This window comes from Nannospalax galili, unplaced genomic scaffold, assembly GCF_000622305.1.
Source record: "Nannospalax galili isolate Female #2095 unplaced genomic scaffold, S.galili_v1.0 scaffold1024, whole genome shotgun sequence".
In the NCBI taxonomy this organism is placed as follows: domain Eukaryota; kingdom Metazoa; phylum Chordata; class Mammalia; order Rodentia; family Spalacidae; genus Nannospalax; species Nannospalax galili.
In genome coordinates this window covers 68,937-88,395 of record NW_008351455.1, presented here as the reverse complement: position 1 = coordinate 88,395, position 19,459 = coordinate 68,937, and the positions used below count along the sequence as shown (strand labels likewise).

General features: G+C 39.9%; 1 protein-coding gene across 1 annotated transcript in view; it reads right to left on the bottom strand.

Annotated features, from left to right (window-relative positions):
- LOC103746180 (coiled-coil domain-containing protein 150) overlaps positions 1–18,774 on the bottom strand; it is a 35,048-nt gene extending 16,274 nt beyond the window's left edge. The window contains 2 exon segments of the mRNA XM_029553619.1: positions 3,151–3,279; positions 18,685–18,774. Coding sequence (XP_029409479.1) covers positions 3,151–3,279; positions 18,685–18,774 — 219 coding nt within the window.
- Positions 18,775–19,459: the final 685 nt, after the last annotated feature.

Below are 19,459 nucleotides of genomic sequence, written 5' to 3'. Positions count from 1 at the left end.
GAATAAAGAAATGTAGAGAAAGTAGAGAGATGGATAAAGAAAATATGGTATATAAACACAATAGAATATTATTCAGACATAAAAATAATGAAATTCTGTCATTTGCAGCAAGGAGTCTGGAACTGGAAGACAGAGCAGAAATGGCTCAGTGGTTAAAGTACTTGCCATGCAAACATGAGGACTAGAGTTTGGATCCCCAGAAGCCCACATAATTGCTAAGTGGTTGTGGTGGCTGGTCTGTTATTCTAGCCTTGGTAGGCAGAGAGAGGGAATCCTTAAAGCAAGTTGGCTAGTAAGACTAGCCATATCATTGAGCTCTGGGCTTGATTGAGAGAGCTGGCCTCAATGAATAAGGCAGAAGAGTGATCAAGAATGATTCTTGAAATCAACCTTGGGCCTCCATATGTACAAGCACACATATGCATACACCCATGTGCATGCACCTCACACACATACAGAGAGAGAGAGAGAGAGAGAGAGAGAGAGAGAGAGAGAGAGAGAGAGAGAAACATGTCATTTGAGCACAGAAAGAAAATCTCTTATTATGAAGTAAAAAACAGGTATTTAAAGTCAGGTGTGGTGCACGCCTCACTTGGGAGGCAGAGGCAGACAGATCTTCTGTGAGTTCAAGGCCAGCCTGGTGGTCTACATAGTAAGTTCCAAGCCAGCCCCACTACAGGGAGACCCTGTCTCAAAAAGACCAAAAAAAGAAAGAGGTAGAAATAGAAACAGTCTCAGGATTCTTGAATGCCTAGGATGGTTGCAAAGCAATATACTGTTGTGCGAGCATCTGTGTGTGGCAGACAGCCTAACTTTAATTTCTGACTCCCCAATGTCAAACTGATCACAGAACAGTCATTCTACTGAGGGTAGCAGGCACAGAATCTGTCTAAGCCTTTACTTCCCTGCCTAGCCTTAAAGACCTTTACTGCCCCATCCTCATCATCCACTAAGTACCTGTTGTGTGAAAGCATTGGTTTTGATACTTGTTTGCACCAAGGCCTTCTTGAATGTCTTGGACTGCTTTCTGCTATAAAAGAATGCTACTGTTGGGGAAAAAAAAATGAAATACCTTGATGAATGCTGTAAGAACTCTGCATTTTGATAGAAAACTCTGTTTAAAATGTTGATTTAGATTTACTTGCTAAGCTTGCCTGTTCTGCCTGATTGTATCTACCACACATGGATGATTAACCTAGTTGAAATGCTAAGAATTGAAGTGCTGTAAACCTCCTTCCTGGACCCTGGACCCCAGACTCAGTTGATTTACAATGTGTCCTGTAGGCCTGTTTGCACATACCAGATAACCGATAAGGAACAAAGAGAAGGAAGTTGCACCAGGCTTACACCAGATCTAGCCTTCCTGGAAAAGATGTTTAACCAAAACTATAGCTTTTAGAAGATGTTTGATCAAAGTGTCTGCTGAGGAATGCTTTTTGTATAATGACTATGTGGGCCTATATAATCTGTATCTGAAACTGAATGGGGGTCGATCGTTCTGACCAGACTTGCATGTCTTGGGAAGCCGGTCAACCCCAGCTAGCTGGAAAGTAAAGACTCTGCTTGATTTTTACATCTCCAATCCCGTGTATTTGTTACCTGGAAGGGACCCATCGAGTCACGGACCCTAACAGCTACAGCCTGGGTAATTTAAAAAGAACAGGATTGAGATGGGTATGGTGGCATATACCTGCAATCTTAATACACTACAGCAGAGGTACTTACAAGCAGAGGTAAATAGTTTGAGCCCACATATACATACAAGACCCCCTCTTTTTTTTTTTTTACAGTAATTTATTTATTTAAGGGTGGGGGCACATGCCACAGTACATATGTGGAGGTCAGAGGACTTTGTGGAGTCAGTTACCTCCTTCTGCTTCTACATGGGTTCTGGGGATCAAACTCAGGCTATTAGGCTTAAGTATCAAGTGACTTTACTGCTGAGCCATCTTGCCAGTCCATCCCCTTTCTTTATGACATTCATTTACTTTTTGTACTTTTACCATAAATAATTTAAAAATTACTTATTCGTTTTTATGTGTATATAGTATTTTAATAGTACGAGTGTTGTGCCTGCATGTATGCCAAGAGTAACTGTGTCATGTAATGCTCATGGAGTCCAGAAGAGGGCACCAGATCCCCTGGAACTAGAATTATGAACAGTTGTTAACTGCCATGTGGGTGCTGAGAACTGAATCTGGGTCCTCTGGAAGAACAGCCAGTGCACTTAACCACCGAGCCATCTCTCCAATTATTTCATCATAAATGATTTTTAACTTCATAGTATACTCACATTACTTCTGTCATGTTCTGTTCTTGGTGTTGTATCACTTTTCAGTGTATTTCTGTATCATGTTCAGTTTAGAGTTGTTCTTGTTAAGGTGGTCTGTTTGTTGTGAGCAGTGCTGGGAGTTGGGCTTAAGAGTTGGTGCTCTCTTTCCACTGTATGCTTTTCAGGAATCAAACTCAGGTTGTCAGGCTTAGTGGCAAGTGCCTTTACCAGCTGTGATACTTTTGACTATCACTTGACGTAATCTAGAATCCCTTGGAATGTCTGAATGAGGGATTATGTAGATTGGGTTAGCCTGCAGGCATATTTGTTGGGGAGTATCTTGATTCTCTTAGCAGAAGTGGGAAGACCTGCCTATTGTGGGTGGCAGCATTCCCTGGGGGTGGGGGGGTGGGGATCATGGACTGTTTAAGAGTGGAGGAGGTGCTTTTGTGGATGTGACATACATAACCAGCTGTCTCAAGATCCTGTTAGTGTGATTTCCTCACAATGATGGAACCTGGAATTGTGAGCTCAAATAAACCCCTTTCCCTCTAAAAACAAAAATAAAACAAAACAAACTAATTTAGGCATACAAATATGCTCACTTAAATGTGGTTGAAATACTGATCTCAATAGAGAACTGCTAGTGTCTAGGAAGGGTGGGTACAGTGTACATGGGATGGTCAACCAGCACAGTGATGCTGCTGGATAGGAGGAAAACTCATGATGCTTTTTAGTACAGTAAGATAACACAGCTGACAACAATTACTAATCTTTCACTGATCACTCCTTTTCATGAATGGGAACACAGAGTTCAGGAATGTGACCTGTGAAAGATTTTGTAAGTGTTAGTGACATTTTCAGAAAGGATGCCTTACCTTCTTGTTTTCCTTGTCCTCCAAAGCCTCCAGGTCCCCTTTTAACTTCTGGCTTTCTTTCAGGGCTGCATCTCGACACTTTACTGCTTGAGACAGTGCCTCCTCATTTTTTTCAAGAATGGATTTCATCTTGGTAGGAAAAAAGAAATAATACTTAACTCTTTAAACCATAATAAGTCAGTGATTGTAATAAGGTGTGGAAATTTAGAAAACAAACTTGAGAAGTATAACTAAATGTTTATTCACTTGTAAAAATAAAGTCCACCTTCTGCTGCTTATCACAACATTCTACAAAAAAAATCTGTGTGTATAAACATGGGCAAACCTAATATGTAAGTCAATACCATGAAAACATAGGCACAAAAGAGTACGCTTTAAACACTTTAAAACTGTTAACAGTTTCAGACTAAGATTACAAGTTGCCTCAGTGACACTGGGCAAATAAGAACAGTCAGGACAAGGAGCAGTTCCATGCCAATGGAAAAAAAAAAAAAAGATTGGAAAATCATGGGAAATCAGAAAGGGAGTGATAGACCAGGGGAACCATAGAGAATACTGCTGACTTGGAGAAGAGGTAGCACATGCCTCCAGCCTGGCTCCCTGGCAGAGGCAGGGGAACCAGAAGCCTCATCCAAAAGGGAAGGCCATCAGGGTCTGCTAAAACAAACTCACAGTCGTAACCACAGGACAAGCCCACAGTTCTCGGAAGTCTCTAATCCATGGGGGGCATCTGGTGAGATAGTGACTTTATTTTGTCTCTCTTCAGACATCAGAGGCTGTGGCTAGGCACCATCTTGAGAAGGAAACTGTGGTTTAAGACTGAGTTACCCTCAGAGCCCGATAAAAAGAATCAGTTCAGCCTGGAGAGAAGTTTAAGTGACAGGAGGCTCCACTTGGACAGAGGAAGGGACAGTGAGTGGTTGCCCTGCCTTGGTTGCTAGGATTTCATCCTGTCACCTGAGGATAACTGCAGAGTCTTACAGCTCTGAGCCTGCTGTCAACAGGCAGACTGAAATCCTGCCGTCATCTTTCTGCAGTGGGGTTCACTGTTGGTGGCACTGACGACTGAAGTTCAGTGGAGTTCTGGACTTCTGTAACCTTATCCCTCCAGCTGGGTATTTTAATGCTCAATAGGGTGTTGAAAGCAGAGACTGTCACGCCAGATCTCAGTGCTCTGTTTGCTTTATCCATTCCCCAACACACACAAGAGTCATCTATTGTCTAGAGCATTAGCCACCCAGCATATATAGGAATTGAGGAGTCTTGGGAGCATGCGAGCATCTGCTGGGGACTGAACTGCAAAGCTAAGGGTGGTCAGCATAGGATCTGGTACACATGGGAGGGAAGCTCCTAGAGGGAAGACAGTTCTGTCTAACATGTGACATTTGACTAGTCCAGGTTCAGCACCAGCCTAAATGATAGGAAAGAAAGACAAGAGACTTCAGCTCCAACTGACTGCTTCCCTCTGCCTAGTAGATTATTTTGGAGGATCCAGAAAGAAGCTGTTCCGGTACTTCATCTTTTATTTTACCACTTGTGTTCCTCCTTTTAAAAAACACAGTTTTGGGACTGGAGAGATGGCTTAGTGGATAAGAGCACTGGCTGCTCTTTCAGATTCCCAGCACCCACGTGGCAGCTAACAACCACCCATAACTCCAGTTCCAGGGGATCCGATGCCCTCTCCTGACCTCCATGGGCAGGGCACAACATGGGTGCACTTACATACATGCAGGCAACACACTCATACACATAAAATAAAAATAATAAAAATTTTTAAAAAGTTTTAGTAGTATTTTTGACTTTGTAAAGATTTTTGTCTTTACTTTTTAGATCTCTTCTTTAATTTTGTTTATATTTTTTCTTTATTGTGCAGATTGTTTTAATATCTTGGTCTTTTCTCTCCGTCTTGGTAACAGTCTTCTCTTTTTCTTTTTGGTCTTTTTGAGACAGGGTCTCCCTGTAGCCCCAGCTGTCCTGGAACTCACTCTGTAGAACAGGCTGGCCTCGAACTCACAGAGGATCCGCCTGTCTCTGCCTCCCGAGTGCTGGGATTAAAGGCGTGCACCACCATGCCCAGCATTCTTCTCTATTTTTAAAAATTTTATTTAATGTTGTATCTTTCTTCCCCCCCATTTTTCTTGTTCCCTTTAAAAAATTATTATTGTGTGTATATATGATGTGTGCGTGTGTACACACATGCCACAGCACAAATATGGAGTTAGAGGACAACTTTGTGGAGTCAGTTTTCTCCCTCCATTTATACATGGGTTCTAGGGATTGAACCCAGGTGATTAGGTGTGCATGGCAAGTGCCTTTCCAACTGAGCCATCTTGCCAGCCCCGTCCTCTTTCTTTATGACATTAATTTACTATCTCTGCTTTTGCCATAAATGGGCTTTAACTTTCGAATATATTCACATTACTTTCTCTATGTTCTGTTTTTGGTAGTATATCAATTTTTAGTTTATTTCCATATTGTGTTTAGAGTTTTTCCTCTTACAGTGGTTTATTCATTGTAAGTTTGTTTATTGAGAGTTAAGTCCTTAAGAGTAGGCTCCTCAATAAGAAGATCCCCAAATAAAATACAAATAGACATGCAAGCTAAAGATGAGGAAATTGTAACACAGAACTACAAAAAACATGTAAAAGGAGGATGATACCTTGAAAAGGTCATAACTCCTCAATTATCAAGTCCAAGGATATGACATGGTTTAAATGTCAGACTAAGAATTCAAAAGTCTACTTTAAAAAATGATCAATGAATACTGATGAATGATCAAATAAAAAGAAAGCATGAGTGAAAGATTAGATTAAGCATAAGAAAGAATATTAGTAGATGAAAAAGATGCCTCAGTGGGTAAGAGCACATGCTGTGAAGATTGAAGACCTGAGTTTGGGTGCTTATTATCTATGTAGCAGGCAGACATGGCTATATATACCTATAACCCCAGTGTTCAGGGTAGGGACAGGCAGACCCTGGTGGCTCACTGGCCAGCCAGGGTAACTGAAAGGGAGAATTTCAGGTTCAGTGAGAGACCCTGTCTCAGGGGATTAAGGTGGAGAGAAACAGAGGAAGACAATCAAAGTCATCTTCTGACTTCCACATGTGCACACATAGGCATACACACCTCTCCATAGATGGGCACACACATACTTATACCATGCATATAACACACAACACAGTCACAAAGAAAAAAAGAAAGAACATTAGTGATGGAAGATTGAAGAAATACTACATTCAGATATCAATAAAGAAAGCAAGCATACAAGTATGACTAAACTTTCAAGAATCCTTGGAATTTCTATACAGCAAAGGGCAGCATCATTTGAGTGAAGAGGCAGTTTACAGAATGAGAATTTTTATCAGCTATGCAGCTGACAGGTTAGTATTTAGAATATATTAAAAAATTCAAAAAACAAACATCAGAAAAACTCAACTAAAAATTGGGGCAAGGAACTAACAGAGAGTTCTCAAAGGATGAGACAAAAGGCTGAGAAATGTTTTAAATGTTCAGCATCTTTAGCCACCAGAGAAATGCAAATTAAAACTACTGTATTTATTACTTTTCTGTTGCTGTGCTAGAAACACCATGACCAAGGGAACTTAAAAGGAAGAGTTTATTTGAGCTTCTGGTTCCAGGGGAATTAGAGTCTGTCATGGCAGCAGAGGTGACAGGAGCAGAAAAAGGAGCACTCACATCTTCAAGCAGGCACAGGAAACAGAGACTGGAGATCCGGCAAGGCTTACGAATTCTCTAAACCTGCCCCCAGTGACATGCTTCCTTCAGCATGGCCGCACCTTCTAAGACCTCACAAAACAGTGCCAACAACTGGGGATAAAATGTTCAAATACTTGGATCCTATAGAGGACATTCTTAATCACACCACCATAACTACTTTGAGAGTACCCCACTCAGAATGGCCAAGATTCAAAAAAAACAAATGACAACAAATGCTCACAAAAATGTGGGGAAATAGAAACACTTATTCACTGCTGGTGGGAGTATAAACTGGGGTAGTCATTATGAAAATCAGTGTGGATGTTCCACAAAAAGCTGGAAATAGATTTGCCACATGATCCAGCCATAGCACACTTGGACATATACCCAAAGGACTCTGTATCCTGCTACAGAGATATCTGCTCATCTATGTTCATTGCTGTTCTATTCACAATAACCAGGAAGTGGAAACAATCTAGATACCCATCAACTGATGAATGAATAAGTAAAATATGATACACTTATACGATGGGATACTATCCAGCTGTTAAGAAAAACGAAATTATGAAATTCACTGGTAAATGGATGGACTGGAAATAATTATCCCAAGTGAGGTAACTTAGACCCAGAAAGACAAACACAAGGCTGGTGTATCAGTCAGGGTTCTCCAAAGAAACAGAACCAGTAGAATGAATATATGTGTATAGGAATTTATCAGCTTAGCTCACAGGATAGAGTCCGAGTAGTCCAACAATGGCTGCACCACACTGGAGAGGCTGAGAATCCATAGTTGCTCAGTCCACAAGGCTGGATGTCTCAGTAGTCCCAATCTGGTGCTAAAGGTCTGATGAATTCCAATAGATCAGCTAGTCTTCAGTCTACAGCAGCAAGACGAACTCACAGTTTTTGAAATTTTCAAAGAATCATTAGAAAGTTATTCCTAAAAAAGAATTCTTGGGACATGATCAAGAGACCAAATCTAAGAATCTATAGGATAAATAAAGAAACTGAGATAAAAATTAAACTATAGAAAATTTATTAAAAAAATTATAGCTGAAATATTCTAAATCTAGGGAAAGAATAAATATCTAAGAGCAAATAGATACAACCAGAGAAACTTCTCCATGACACATTGGCCAGGAAAGCATGAAGCGATGTATTTCAGGCCTTGAAAGTAAGTAACTGTCAGCCAAGATTGCTAATTTAACAAGATTATCTTTTAAAATTGATGAAGAAATAAAGATATTTCAAGACAAGTACAAACTAAAGCAGTGCAGGCCACCAAGCCAACAAGCAAAAGATACATAACAGAATCCTAAACACAGAGTGTCCCAAAAGTCCCAATCATGACAGCACAGCAAAGAAGAAATTCCATAATAGGAATAAACAAAGATGAACTAGAAAAGAATACATCATGTCTAATTCAATAAGCAAGAAAAACTCCAATATGAACTGAACAGAAAGAAAAAAAATGCAATAGCCAAACCAACCAGTTAAACAATCAATAACAGTAATTAGTAGATCTCTCTTAAAAAGAAAAATAAATATAAATAATCTTCACTCTCCAATTAAAAGATGTGCTCTAGCATCTGAATAAAAAAATGAGATCCAACTACTTGTTATAAATAAGAAACACACTACTGGCAAAGACACACAGTGAAAGTGTGGAAGTCAATGTACAAAGCAAATAGAAGCCAAAAATAAGATGGCATAGCTGTTCATACATCTGATAAAGTAGACTTCAAGCCCAAAAGAAGAGATAAAGAAGGCCATCAGGCATTAATAAAGGGATCAATCCATCAAGAAGATATAATAATTATGAATATACAAATCTGACATTGGGGTAGTCAATTTCATAAAACAAACACACAAGACATAAAGGGACAGATAAGTCCAGACTTCAATACCTTACTCTCATCAATAGATAAATAATGCAGATAGAAAAAAACTCAAAACTTCAGAGTTAAAATGTGCCACAGATCAAAAGAACTTAACAGACATATACAGAACATTCCATCCAACACTAGTAAAATATACAACCTTCTCAGGTTTTGACCAGGGCATCAAAACCTATGTTTTGAAGATTAGTACATCTGTTGTGGTCTGCCTGTTGCTTACATTCATCCTGATAAGTGGTCTTCCATAAGAGGAAGTCACCGCCTTGCAAGCATATGAGGGCCATATGGCTGCCAATTGTAGGGGGTATTGGCTGCATGACTGATTATATCCAGAAGTTGACTGAACCAGGGAGAAGGATACCATCCTCAAGTGCCACTTTGTGCAGCTTTTTTAAGGTGTCATGGGAATAAGGATTCCAAATATTTGGATTTTGTTGGCCCTGAAAAATGGTAATAGGAAAAAACTGCAGGATGTCTCCCCACATTTCAGACAAAAGGGAGGGTGGTGGAAGAGTTTTCCAGACTTCTTCCCCAAGGGGGCGGGTTAGGGAAGGGGCTCCCTCGCAGGCACCATATGATGGTGGCATATGGCCATTGCCCTGTAATGGCAGGGCCGAGGGCAGGGCAATTTCCTGTTTTTTACTAAGAGTGTCATCAAAACATTGTTTTTGCTCTTTTGAGTCTTCGGCACTAAATACTTTTTGTCAGAGCAAGGCTCTGGTAGTTTCACTTTTGTCAAGAACACTTGGGGTAAGCCGTCCCCAGTGTCCTGTTGTTGAATTTGTTTATCTATCTCCTTTAAAATAAGATTGTCTTGCTCAGAGGAGTTAGGAGGGACTCTCCGAAGAGAGGCCAGAATGGCAGTTACAATAGGATAGAATGATCCAAACTGCGAGTGTCCCTCTCTGACCTCCCTTTTTCTTGCTAAAAATAATACATGAGCCCATTGTTCAGGATCCCAGCAGCAGGATTCTGTAGATCAAGGGGTAAGAGCTAAGACTTCATCTAGCACCTTAGCTACATCCTTTTCTGTTACCTTAATTTACCTGCTCCTGAGGAGAGAAACCAATTCTGTGGCATGGGGGCCGGTGGCAGCTGGATGATGATTCCCCATTTTGGAGGTCACTTGCCCTGCAAGACGTACCCAAAGGGACTCAAGAGCCACTTAAGGAGACGATCAGTGGAGACAGGAGCGACACGCCAAACCAAAGACTGCGAGCCAAAATAGCAGGAACACAAGGATAATGGAAGTGATCACCCATGGTGAAAAAGGGGTGAGAAAGAGGGCATTCTGTGCTCAAACCTGGGGCACCACCGCGGCCGTCCATCTGGTCCACCTTCATGGTCGTCGCCACCGCCACCTGATCCCGGACCCCGGGGCTGGTGAGGAGACTGTGTCAGTGGAGCCACGTTCAGACACAGGAGACCAGGTTCAGTGACACAGATCTATTTTATTGAGGAATTTACAAGCTATATAGGGTTCCTGGACCAATCAGACAAGGATGCAATGACTATGCCATATACCGGCAGCCCTGGATCTGGGACCAATCAGACAAGGATGCAACGACTATGCCATATATGGGCAGCCCTGGATCTGGGACCAATCAGACCGTTGGGAGCTATCAGTATAAACACAGCCATTTTGTACACTGAGCTGTGGCAGGCTTGCTTGTTTATGATCTTTTGCCTTGACTGAAGAGTTTGTGTGTTTTGCACACAAGTACCAAATTGCTCTGCCAAGTCAGGAGGAATGTGTTATTTTAGGGAGGATGGTTAAATGGTGGAATTCACAACAAGTATTTTACCATTCCTTGACCCTCAGGAAAAGGTGGGAAAAAGAGCTGTTGATGCTAATTCAGCTAAGCATCTGATGTTCTACTGTATACGAAGGCTGAGCTAAAATAAACCGGGGCTGCAGCCTCTACTGACAGTCCTCCCAAGTATCTTTCTCTGTCTCTGGTTTTTTCTTTCATCCTCACTCCCCCTTTCAGATGCTGTTCTCCTTGGCTGGCTGGTACTGGCATCAGACAAAGGTGCAATGACTATGCCATATATGGGCAGTCCTGGTTCCAGTAAATCATGTGACCATGGATGTTGTTATGCCCACGTGCTGCAAACTGTAGATAAACCACAACCTGGAATTTCTAGGGGTGGTGACTAGGGAGTGGCGAGCCTTAAGCGTCAGCCCTATGACTTGCCAAATGGAGCGATAATCATAAGGCATTCCTCGTGGCTGCAGCAGTTGGGCCATTGCCTCAGGCCTGCTGTATGGCTGTCATCAGGACTTCCACTCTAGGCTCAAGCCTGTCTCCCACACTTGCAGACAAGCTTGTCTAGCCAAATAGATAAGCTCCAGGTTCAATAAGACTGTCTCAAAAACTAAGGTAAAGAAAGGCTGAGGAAATACCTGACATTGTTCTCTGGTCTCCACACATATGCACATATTCCCCCATTCACACACATGTACATACACATGAAAAAAAATATATGTGTGCATACACACATACGAATCATTTATTAGACACACCTCTGGGCACGTCTGAAAAGGGGTTCAACTGAGGAGGGAAGAAACACCCTGAAAGTGGGCAGCACTATTAAAAGGGCTGGGGTTCTGGACTGAAAACAAAGGAAAAGAAGTAACCAGCATAATCCATCCTCTGCTTCTTGATCTTCCCAGGAGTCCTAGCTGCATCCTCCTGCTGTCATGCTTCCCTAGCACAATGGACTATAGCCTTGACCCATGAGCCCAAATAAACCTTCCTTCTTTAAGTTGCTTTTGTCAGGTATTTTGTCAGAGCAAAAAGAAAAGTAACTGATATAAATTCTATACTTAAAAGATTGGAAAGATCCCACTAGAAAATTCTTCAATCTAATAAACTCATCTGACAGGCTAGCAGGATACAGAGAACATCCTCTGAGGTACTATGTAGCTTTCCCCTTTGAAGCCTCTTTCCCTTTCCTTTCTCACTTTGGTGTGATCTTTTTATCTCAGCTGCTAGAAATCTTAGAGCCAAATTCTGCCAAATCAACTTATGAAAACCAGTGGGTTTTCTGTTTACCAAAATCAAACATATTGAGAAATTGGGGGGAAAGTCCTAGTCACAATAGCTTAAAAATAGTACCTAGGATTAAACCTAATCAAGGATGAGAAAGACTTTTTAAAAATTACTTTTATTAAATTTTCATTAATTTATTAGTGTGTATGTGGGGGAGGTCAGAGGACAACTTTTGGGAGCTGGTTCTCTCCTTCTACAATGTGGGTCCTGGGGATTGAACTCAGGTCATCAGGCTTGACAGCAAGCACCTTTACATGCTGAGCCCTTTCACTGCCCTCACCTTCCTCTTTTGGAGATAGGCTTTAAATTTTTTATAATGTAAAAGCCAGAGGACTATATATTGACTCAATTCCCCCCCCGTCAAATATACATATACAATATCTGAACATGAGAGCATGTGTATACCTGAAGGCTACCAGAATCATAGTGCCTGACAGGAGAAACCTCTCTTTGAGCTGTTGGTCAGGGTAATCCAAGAGACTCCCAAAATAACACAGACTATTGGCAGAACCTTTAATTACCTTCCAGAACCCGAAGGTAAGACCCTATTGCTGAAGACAAGACATACTTTGGACACAGGACTTGGAACAATGGAGCTGGAACCAACCTGGAAGCCTTTTCCCTGAAGACTAGCTCTCATAGTTCTAGAAGATACTATGCAAGCTGCTAAAGAGAAAATCAGTCAGTGATCCAGTTCAGTTGTAATGTCTAATAACCACAATGACTGCCAGAGCAAACCATCTCTTACTGGTGCAGTAGTGGCACTTTTACATAGGGGTAATCAACAGCTATCTAATTGGACTTCAACCCTCTCAGTGGGAAGGAACTCATGGGTAGCACTGTAAATATAGCCAAATACATATGGCTGGAGAGATCATAAATTCCAGAGAAAATCCTGTCTCTGTCATATCTCTAGATAAATGAAATTTCTTACTGTATGCTAAATATGGGTCTTTACATTTACAGACAAGTATACCATATACCACTCATCAAAGGAGCTTCTTTTTGCAGCAAACAGAGGCCATTACAGAGTTCCACAACTGGTCACACACAGAAAATATATGTCTGAGAGATGTCCATCCCTAAGTGACACATCTACAGTAGAACCTCTATACCTAAGGATCATGGAACATAGGGGTAGAGAGAATACTAATACACTCCTCAAGTCTCCACAGTGAAGTTTCCTCATACAACAGAGTGTGATGCACACAGAAGGCCACAACTGGATAAGTTTTGGAGAATAAGAGACTGTAGAGTTCGTGTCCCTGGACATGTTTAGCATAGGACTCCTATACTAAACTTCACCCCACCCATGGCTCAGGGACCACTGCAGAAGAGGGGACAGAAAGATTATAAGACCCAGGGTTGGTGCATGAACACAAGGAAACAGAGGCTTTCGAGGCCTCTGGGAACTTGCTCATAAACTTGCAACAGTGGTGACAGCATGCACAAGACCCATGCTGTCTCAATCAGACAAAAACCCAGCACAGAACAGTGGAAATGGGCAGCAAGTCCCAACCCTAGCCAAGGAACTATTGGCAAATGATTACTGTGGAGTGAGGGAAGTAGATCTTCTTTATGGAAGTGACTCCAGATAGGCTGACTAGACTCCAGGGGATGAACTTACATCTGAATACAAATGCTTGACCTGATAGGACTTAACATATACACAGAATACCTGAAATCTGGTGTGGGGGATGGGGGGAGCTATGGGGAGTCGGGAGGGAGGAAGTGGTCTAAATTCTGTTAAGATGTATTATATGAAATGTACAAAAACTCAGTAAAAAAAAAAACAGACACAAACTTTTTATGTGATTGTTTTGCTTGCACGCATGTAAGTGTACTACACATCTAGAGACACTAATTTGACTCGGTAGACCTTAACACAAATGACAGAATGCATAAATTGCAGTGGTGGAGCTATGGGAGGGTGCTGATGGGGAAGGGATCATAAAGATGATTAAGATGTTCTATATGAAATACACAAAAATTCAATAAAAATTTACATACACACAAAAAGAATCCTTCAGACACAGTAACAAAAAAGTTTTGAAGAGTTTATTTTTGAGGTTTGTTGTCACTGTTGTTAGTGAATTGATAACCCTAATTGGATATATTTGGAACTGCTCCAAATTCTTATTTGGGAACTGGATTGCTTTAGTGATTAAACAAAGTAAGTGAGGTTACCACCATATTCAGTAAGATATTTTTTGGCATGCAATTAATTATAATCTCATCGTAAATCCTTTTGATTTAAAGATTAATGCTGATTGTTCTTTCAATTATGGCATTCATCTTTTTAATTAAAATTGACCCAATCAGCAGATCACTGCAGAACCTCTTTTAGAAGCTGACATTAATTTACAAAGCCTATTTTAGAAACAGGTGCAGAGGCTTATGTCTGTAATCCTAGCACTTGGGAGACTGAGGCAGGAGAATTAAGAGTTCAAGGTCATCCTTTGCTAAATAGCAAATTTCAGGCCAGCCTGGACAACAGGAGACCTTGTTTCAAATCAAGCAAAACGCCGATTTTGTATTTGGAAGCTACAGGCATTATGTATTTCTTTTTTTTCTTTTATTAATGTTGATTCTGTTTCAAGTTGGTTTTTTTTTTTTTTTTGTCTTTTTTGAGACAGGGTCTCCCTATAGCCCCAGCTGTCCTGGAACTCACTATGTAGACCAGGCTGGCCTCGAACTCACAAAGATCTGCCTGCTCTGCCTCCCAAGTGCTCGGATTAAAGGCGTGCACCACCACACCCGGCCTCTGTTTCAGTTGTTAAAGGAGTCAATTCGTGTAGGTTATTACCCAATCAATTGTGAATCTTTTATAGATTTTCTTGGTCATATATTTCTCTGTACATGCATATAAACTTACATGCAAATAAACATGATTAAAAAAAAACTATCTTAACAAGAAAAAAAATCATTATGCAAGCACAAAATAGCAAAGTAATCCTAAGAATAAAGATGGAAGCATCCAAATACCTGGTTCAAATTACACTACAGAGCTATAGTAACATAAATAGCACTCTACTACCACAAACAGATACATAGGCCAATGAAATAAAACAAGAGGACCCATACATAAACTAACACGTGTATGCCCCTTAGCTTTTGACAAAGGTGCCTAAAACACATTGGAGAAAAGACAGAGTCTTCAACCAATGATGCTGGAAAAACTGGATCCAAATCTTTAACTCTGCACAAAACCAAGTAAAAATGATCTTAGTATAAGCCTGAAACTTTGGAACTGCTAGAGGAAAACATAGGGAAAGCATATCAAGATATAGTGATAGGGCTGGCAAGACGGCTCAGCAAGTATGAAATTCTCAAAAATAAAATAAAGTAAAAAAAAACTTAAAAAAAAAAAAAAAGGCGCTTGCTGCCAAGCCTGATGATCTAAGTTAAATCTTTGGGACCCATGTGGTAGAAGGAGAGAACCCACTTGTGGTGAGAATGAAAAATGCCTCCCATAGGCTCAAACATTTGAACACTTGGTTAGTTGATGGTGTTGTCTGGGAGGTAATGGAATCTTTAGGAAGTGTGGCCTTGTTAGAGGAAGCATGCCAGTGGTGGCAGGCTTTGAGACTACACAGCCTTTGCCACTTCCAGTTTGCCTCTCCCTCTGCTTCCTGTGAGATGTGAGCCCTCAGCTTCCTGCTTCGGCTGCCAGCTGCCATGCTTCTCCTTCATTATGGACTTTCCCTCTGGAAGTATAAGCCCAATACACTCTTCCTTTTATAAGTTGCCTTGGTCATAATGTTTATCACAACAACAGAAAAATAAATAATACACAACTTCTGCAAGTTGTTCTCTGATTTCTGCAGTGGCACATGCATACCCACACATATTCATACACAATCAAAATATGGGCAAATGAATTGAATATACACTTTCTAGAAGAAGAAATACAAATGGCAGTTAGTATATGAAAAATTATCCACATCCTTAGTCATCAGAGAAAAGCACACTGAAATTTCCTTAAGATTGCATTATATCCCAGTCAGCATGGCTAGTACCAAGAAAAAAATGACAGCAAATGTTGGTGAGGATACAGGAAAATGGAACTCTTAAGCACTGCTGGTGGGGATGTAAACTGGTGTAACCACTATGGAAATCAGTATGGAGGTTTCTGAAAAAGCTAAAAACAGAACGATCTACCTATATCACTCCTGAGCTACCTGAAGGAATCAAAGCACACTACAGAGATACCTACACATCCACAATTCCTGCAGCATTATTCATACTAGCCAAGATAGGGAAGCAGCCTCCATGCCCACTAACAGATACAAAAATGTGATATGTTTATAATGCAGTTTCATTCAGTCATAAAACGAATGACGTTATGTTATTTGTAGGAAAACGGATGTGGACATCATCATCGTAAGTGAAATAAACCAAACTAAGAAAAATATTACACTTCTGTCATTTGTGGAATCTAAATTTAAATGTGTGTTTGTGTGTGTGAAATTAAAGTATGAACAGTACTACACAGAGGGAAGGGTTGCCTAACAAAGTGGGTAGGGAAAGAAGAGAGGGTAAGGGGGAAAAGACAATATCTAATGTTTTTGTCTCATATGCAGAATATAATTTATATATGTATATATATATGGCATAAAGCAGAAAGGCACCACATTTGAGAAGAGGAAGAAGACCAGCAGGAAGGAGGAGGAGGAAGGGAACATAAGGGAGACAGAATTGATACATCATTAAACATCCATTATATGCCAGCTAAAAATACATCCATTACATGCAAACTAAAAATTAATAAAATGCAAAGATAAATTCAAACTGTAAATAGGTAATTAGTATAATAAAATCCAAGGTGCATAAGCACTAATCAGTGCCTGTAGTTTTAGAGCAGAATAAATCCCAATTAAAAGTATTAGAACTTTGTAATACTGAAACAGTTTTAGTAACTCTCTACTATCATCTCAGATAATCACACTATTTTACATGCTACTCTTTCTAAAATTTTTATCACACATTAACTGTAGAGTTTCAGAATGCTACAAAATAGTACAAAGAAAGTCCTGTGGTTCAACACAAAACCTAAGAAATAATGTCACTGGTACACTATTTCCAATTAGACTGCAGAGCTTACTCCATTTCAATTTTCAACCTTCATTCGTGTGTGTGTATGTGTGTGTGTGTGTGTGTGTGTGTGTGTGCATACAAAGCTCTATGTAATTTGATCCCATATGCACCATTCATATGGCCACCTGGATAAGCAAGTGCAGCACTGTTTTGTCACCACTAACAGCATTTTGCTGTCTCTCTGTATTTGCCCACTCCAAACCCAGCCATTACTTGGCATGTACACACCTATTCTCTTTCTGCCTCTTTCAACCATGGTAAGCATCTTATTATGACAACTTTTTGAAAGGTAATCCATTCCTATTATTTCTTTTACCAGTTTTACTGAGGTACATGAACTGATGGATGATAAACTGCATATACATGAAGTGTATAAATTGGTTAAGTGCTGACACGTATAAATCCTTGAAACCACTACAAAGATAGTGAACATCATCCCAGAAGATTTTTTATGCCATGCAGTTTCTCCCTCCATTTCTCCCTGTTCCGACATCCTTATGTAAGTCAACAGTGATCTGTTTTCTATCACAAAAGCTTGCATTTTATAGAACTTTATATAAACAGCATCAAAGTCTATGTTCTCTGTTTTTCAAGTGGTTTATTTCTTTCACTCAGCATAATTATTTTGAGCTTTATTCAATTTTTGCATGTATCAATAATCAATAGTTCACTTCCTTTGGTTTCTTAGTATTCAATTATCTGGATACATTACAATTTTCTTATCTAGGCACCTATTAGACACTTGAGCAGTTTTTTACTTAAAGTTGTTACAAACAGAGCTGTTATGAACACACATGTACAAGCCTTTGTGTAGATATTTCATTTATCAAGAGAACACTGACTCAGGGTCATGTGTAGGAATACCAAATGCCTGACAACTTAAAGGAAATAATTATTTATTTCAGCTCATGGGTTCAGAGGGTTAGTCCAACATGTTAGGAAGAGGAGCATGCCAGAGGAGAGTAGATCACATCATAGCAGTCAGAGAGCAGAGGGAGAGAGAATGCCTATACTCATGGGCTCTCTCTTTTTTCCCTTCTTATTCATTCTACGCCCCCAGTATCTGGGAAGGTACCACCCTAGGTCTTAACACCGTAGTTCAATCTCTCTCGAAACACACACACACACACACACACACACACACACGCATGCATGCACGCACGCACACACATATACACACATGTGCGTACACAAGCACACACACACACACACACACGCATGCATGCACGCACGCACGCACACACATATACACACATGTGCGTACACATGCACACACACATATTCCACTAGTGTAAATGCTTAAAGTATATAAATAGTGGTTTCCCACAGAAAATAAGCTAGGGTATTTTTATTTTTAAACATCAAGCAAGTGTTGATACTCTAACAAATTTTCTTTGAAAAATATTTCCGAATGTTCAATGTATTGGGACTTGTTGGATTGATATATTTCTATTTTAACAGCAACCTTTAACCAAATATTTCATTTCAATTCATCAATTCAAATTTAATTATTATTTAAAAATTTAAAATAAAAAAAAAGTTAGGTTTAGAAAATTCCATTAAGCCAACTTTCCTATGGTCAAAACAAAAATTATGAGACAGTTAGACTGACCGCTTCAATTTACATCATTAGTTTTTATTATTTGCAAAGTATCAAACTTCCCTATTACTCATATATTCAAACATTATGTTTCTGGATTGTTCCTATCCTCTAAATTATATAATCTGAAATTTGACTAAGACGTTATTTGTGTTCTTCACTTACCGAATCCTGTTTAAGAAAACTGGTTGACTCATCACTTAGAAAGGGTCTTGAGGCAAGAATGTCAATTTTGCCTTCTAGTCTTCCCTCCATTGTTTTAATAGCATTTAAAAGAGTCTTTAGAGAAATTCTGGAGTCTCCAATCTCCTGAGACATTCTCAGAGAAGGCAGGGTAGGTGCAAAAGTAACATGGCGGCGTGTGGAGCTTGGAATAACATTGGGTAAGGCAACCGCTGAATTCCTTTCCTTTACATTACTTACATAAAGCCTAGAGACTTCAAGGGATTTAGAAGATGGAGGCCTCTCTGGAGATTTCCTTTTTCTTGGAGGCATCACCAGTTACAAACAATAGAATAAAGTAAACCTAAGAACTATTTTTCAAGGAGTATCCACTTTAGTGGAGAAATAGCAGAATGTTCTAGAAGAAGCTGGAATATGTATCCTTTGGTTTTAAGATTGAGGAGATCACACTGTACAGTGTGATCTAATGAAGAAACAGGCTTTTAACCAAGTTTCCTGTAGGAGAGGAACTTTGTGACCTCATCACTCATCAGTGGAGTCAGTTGGTTAGAACCTCATGGGTGTTCTATTTGAAGACATATTCAAGAACCATGGTTATTAGGGATATATATATATATATATATATGTCACGATATAGCGGTTTTATGGCTTAAAGAATTTAAGATTTTAAAAATAATCTAATTACATAGGTGGTAAATTTGCAATCATTAAGATAAACCTCTTAAGACATACCTGAATTAAGTACTGTACTAAGTGC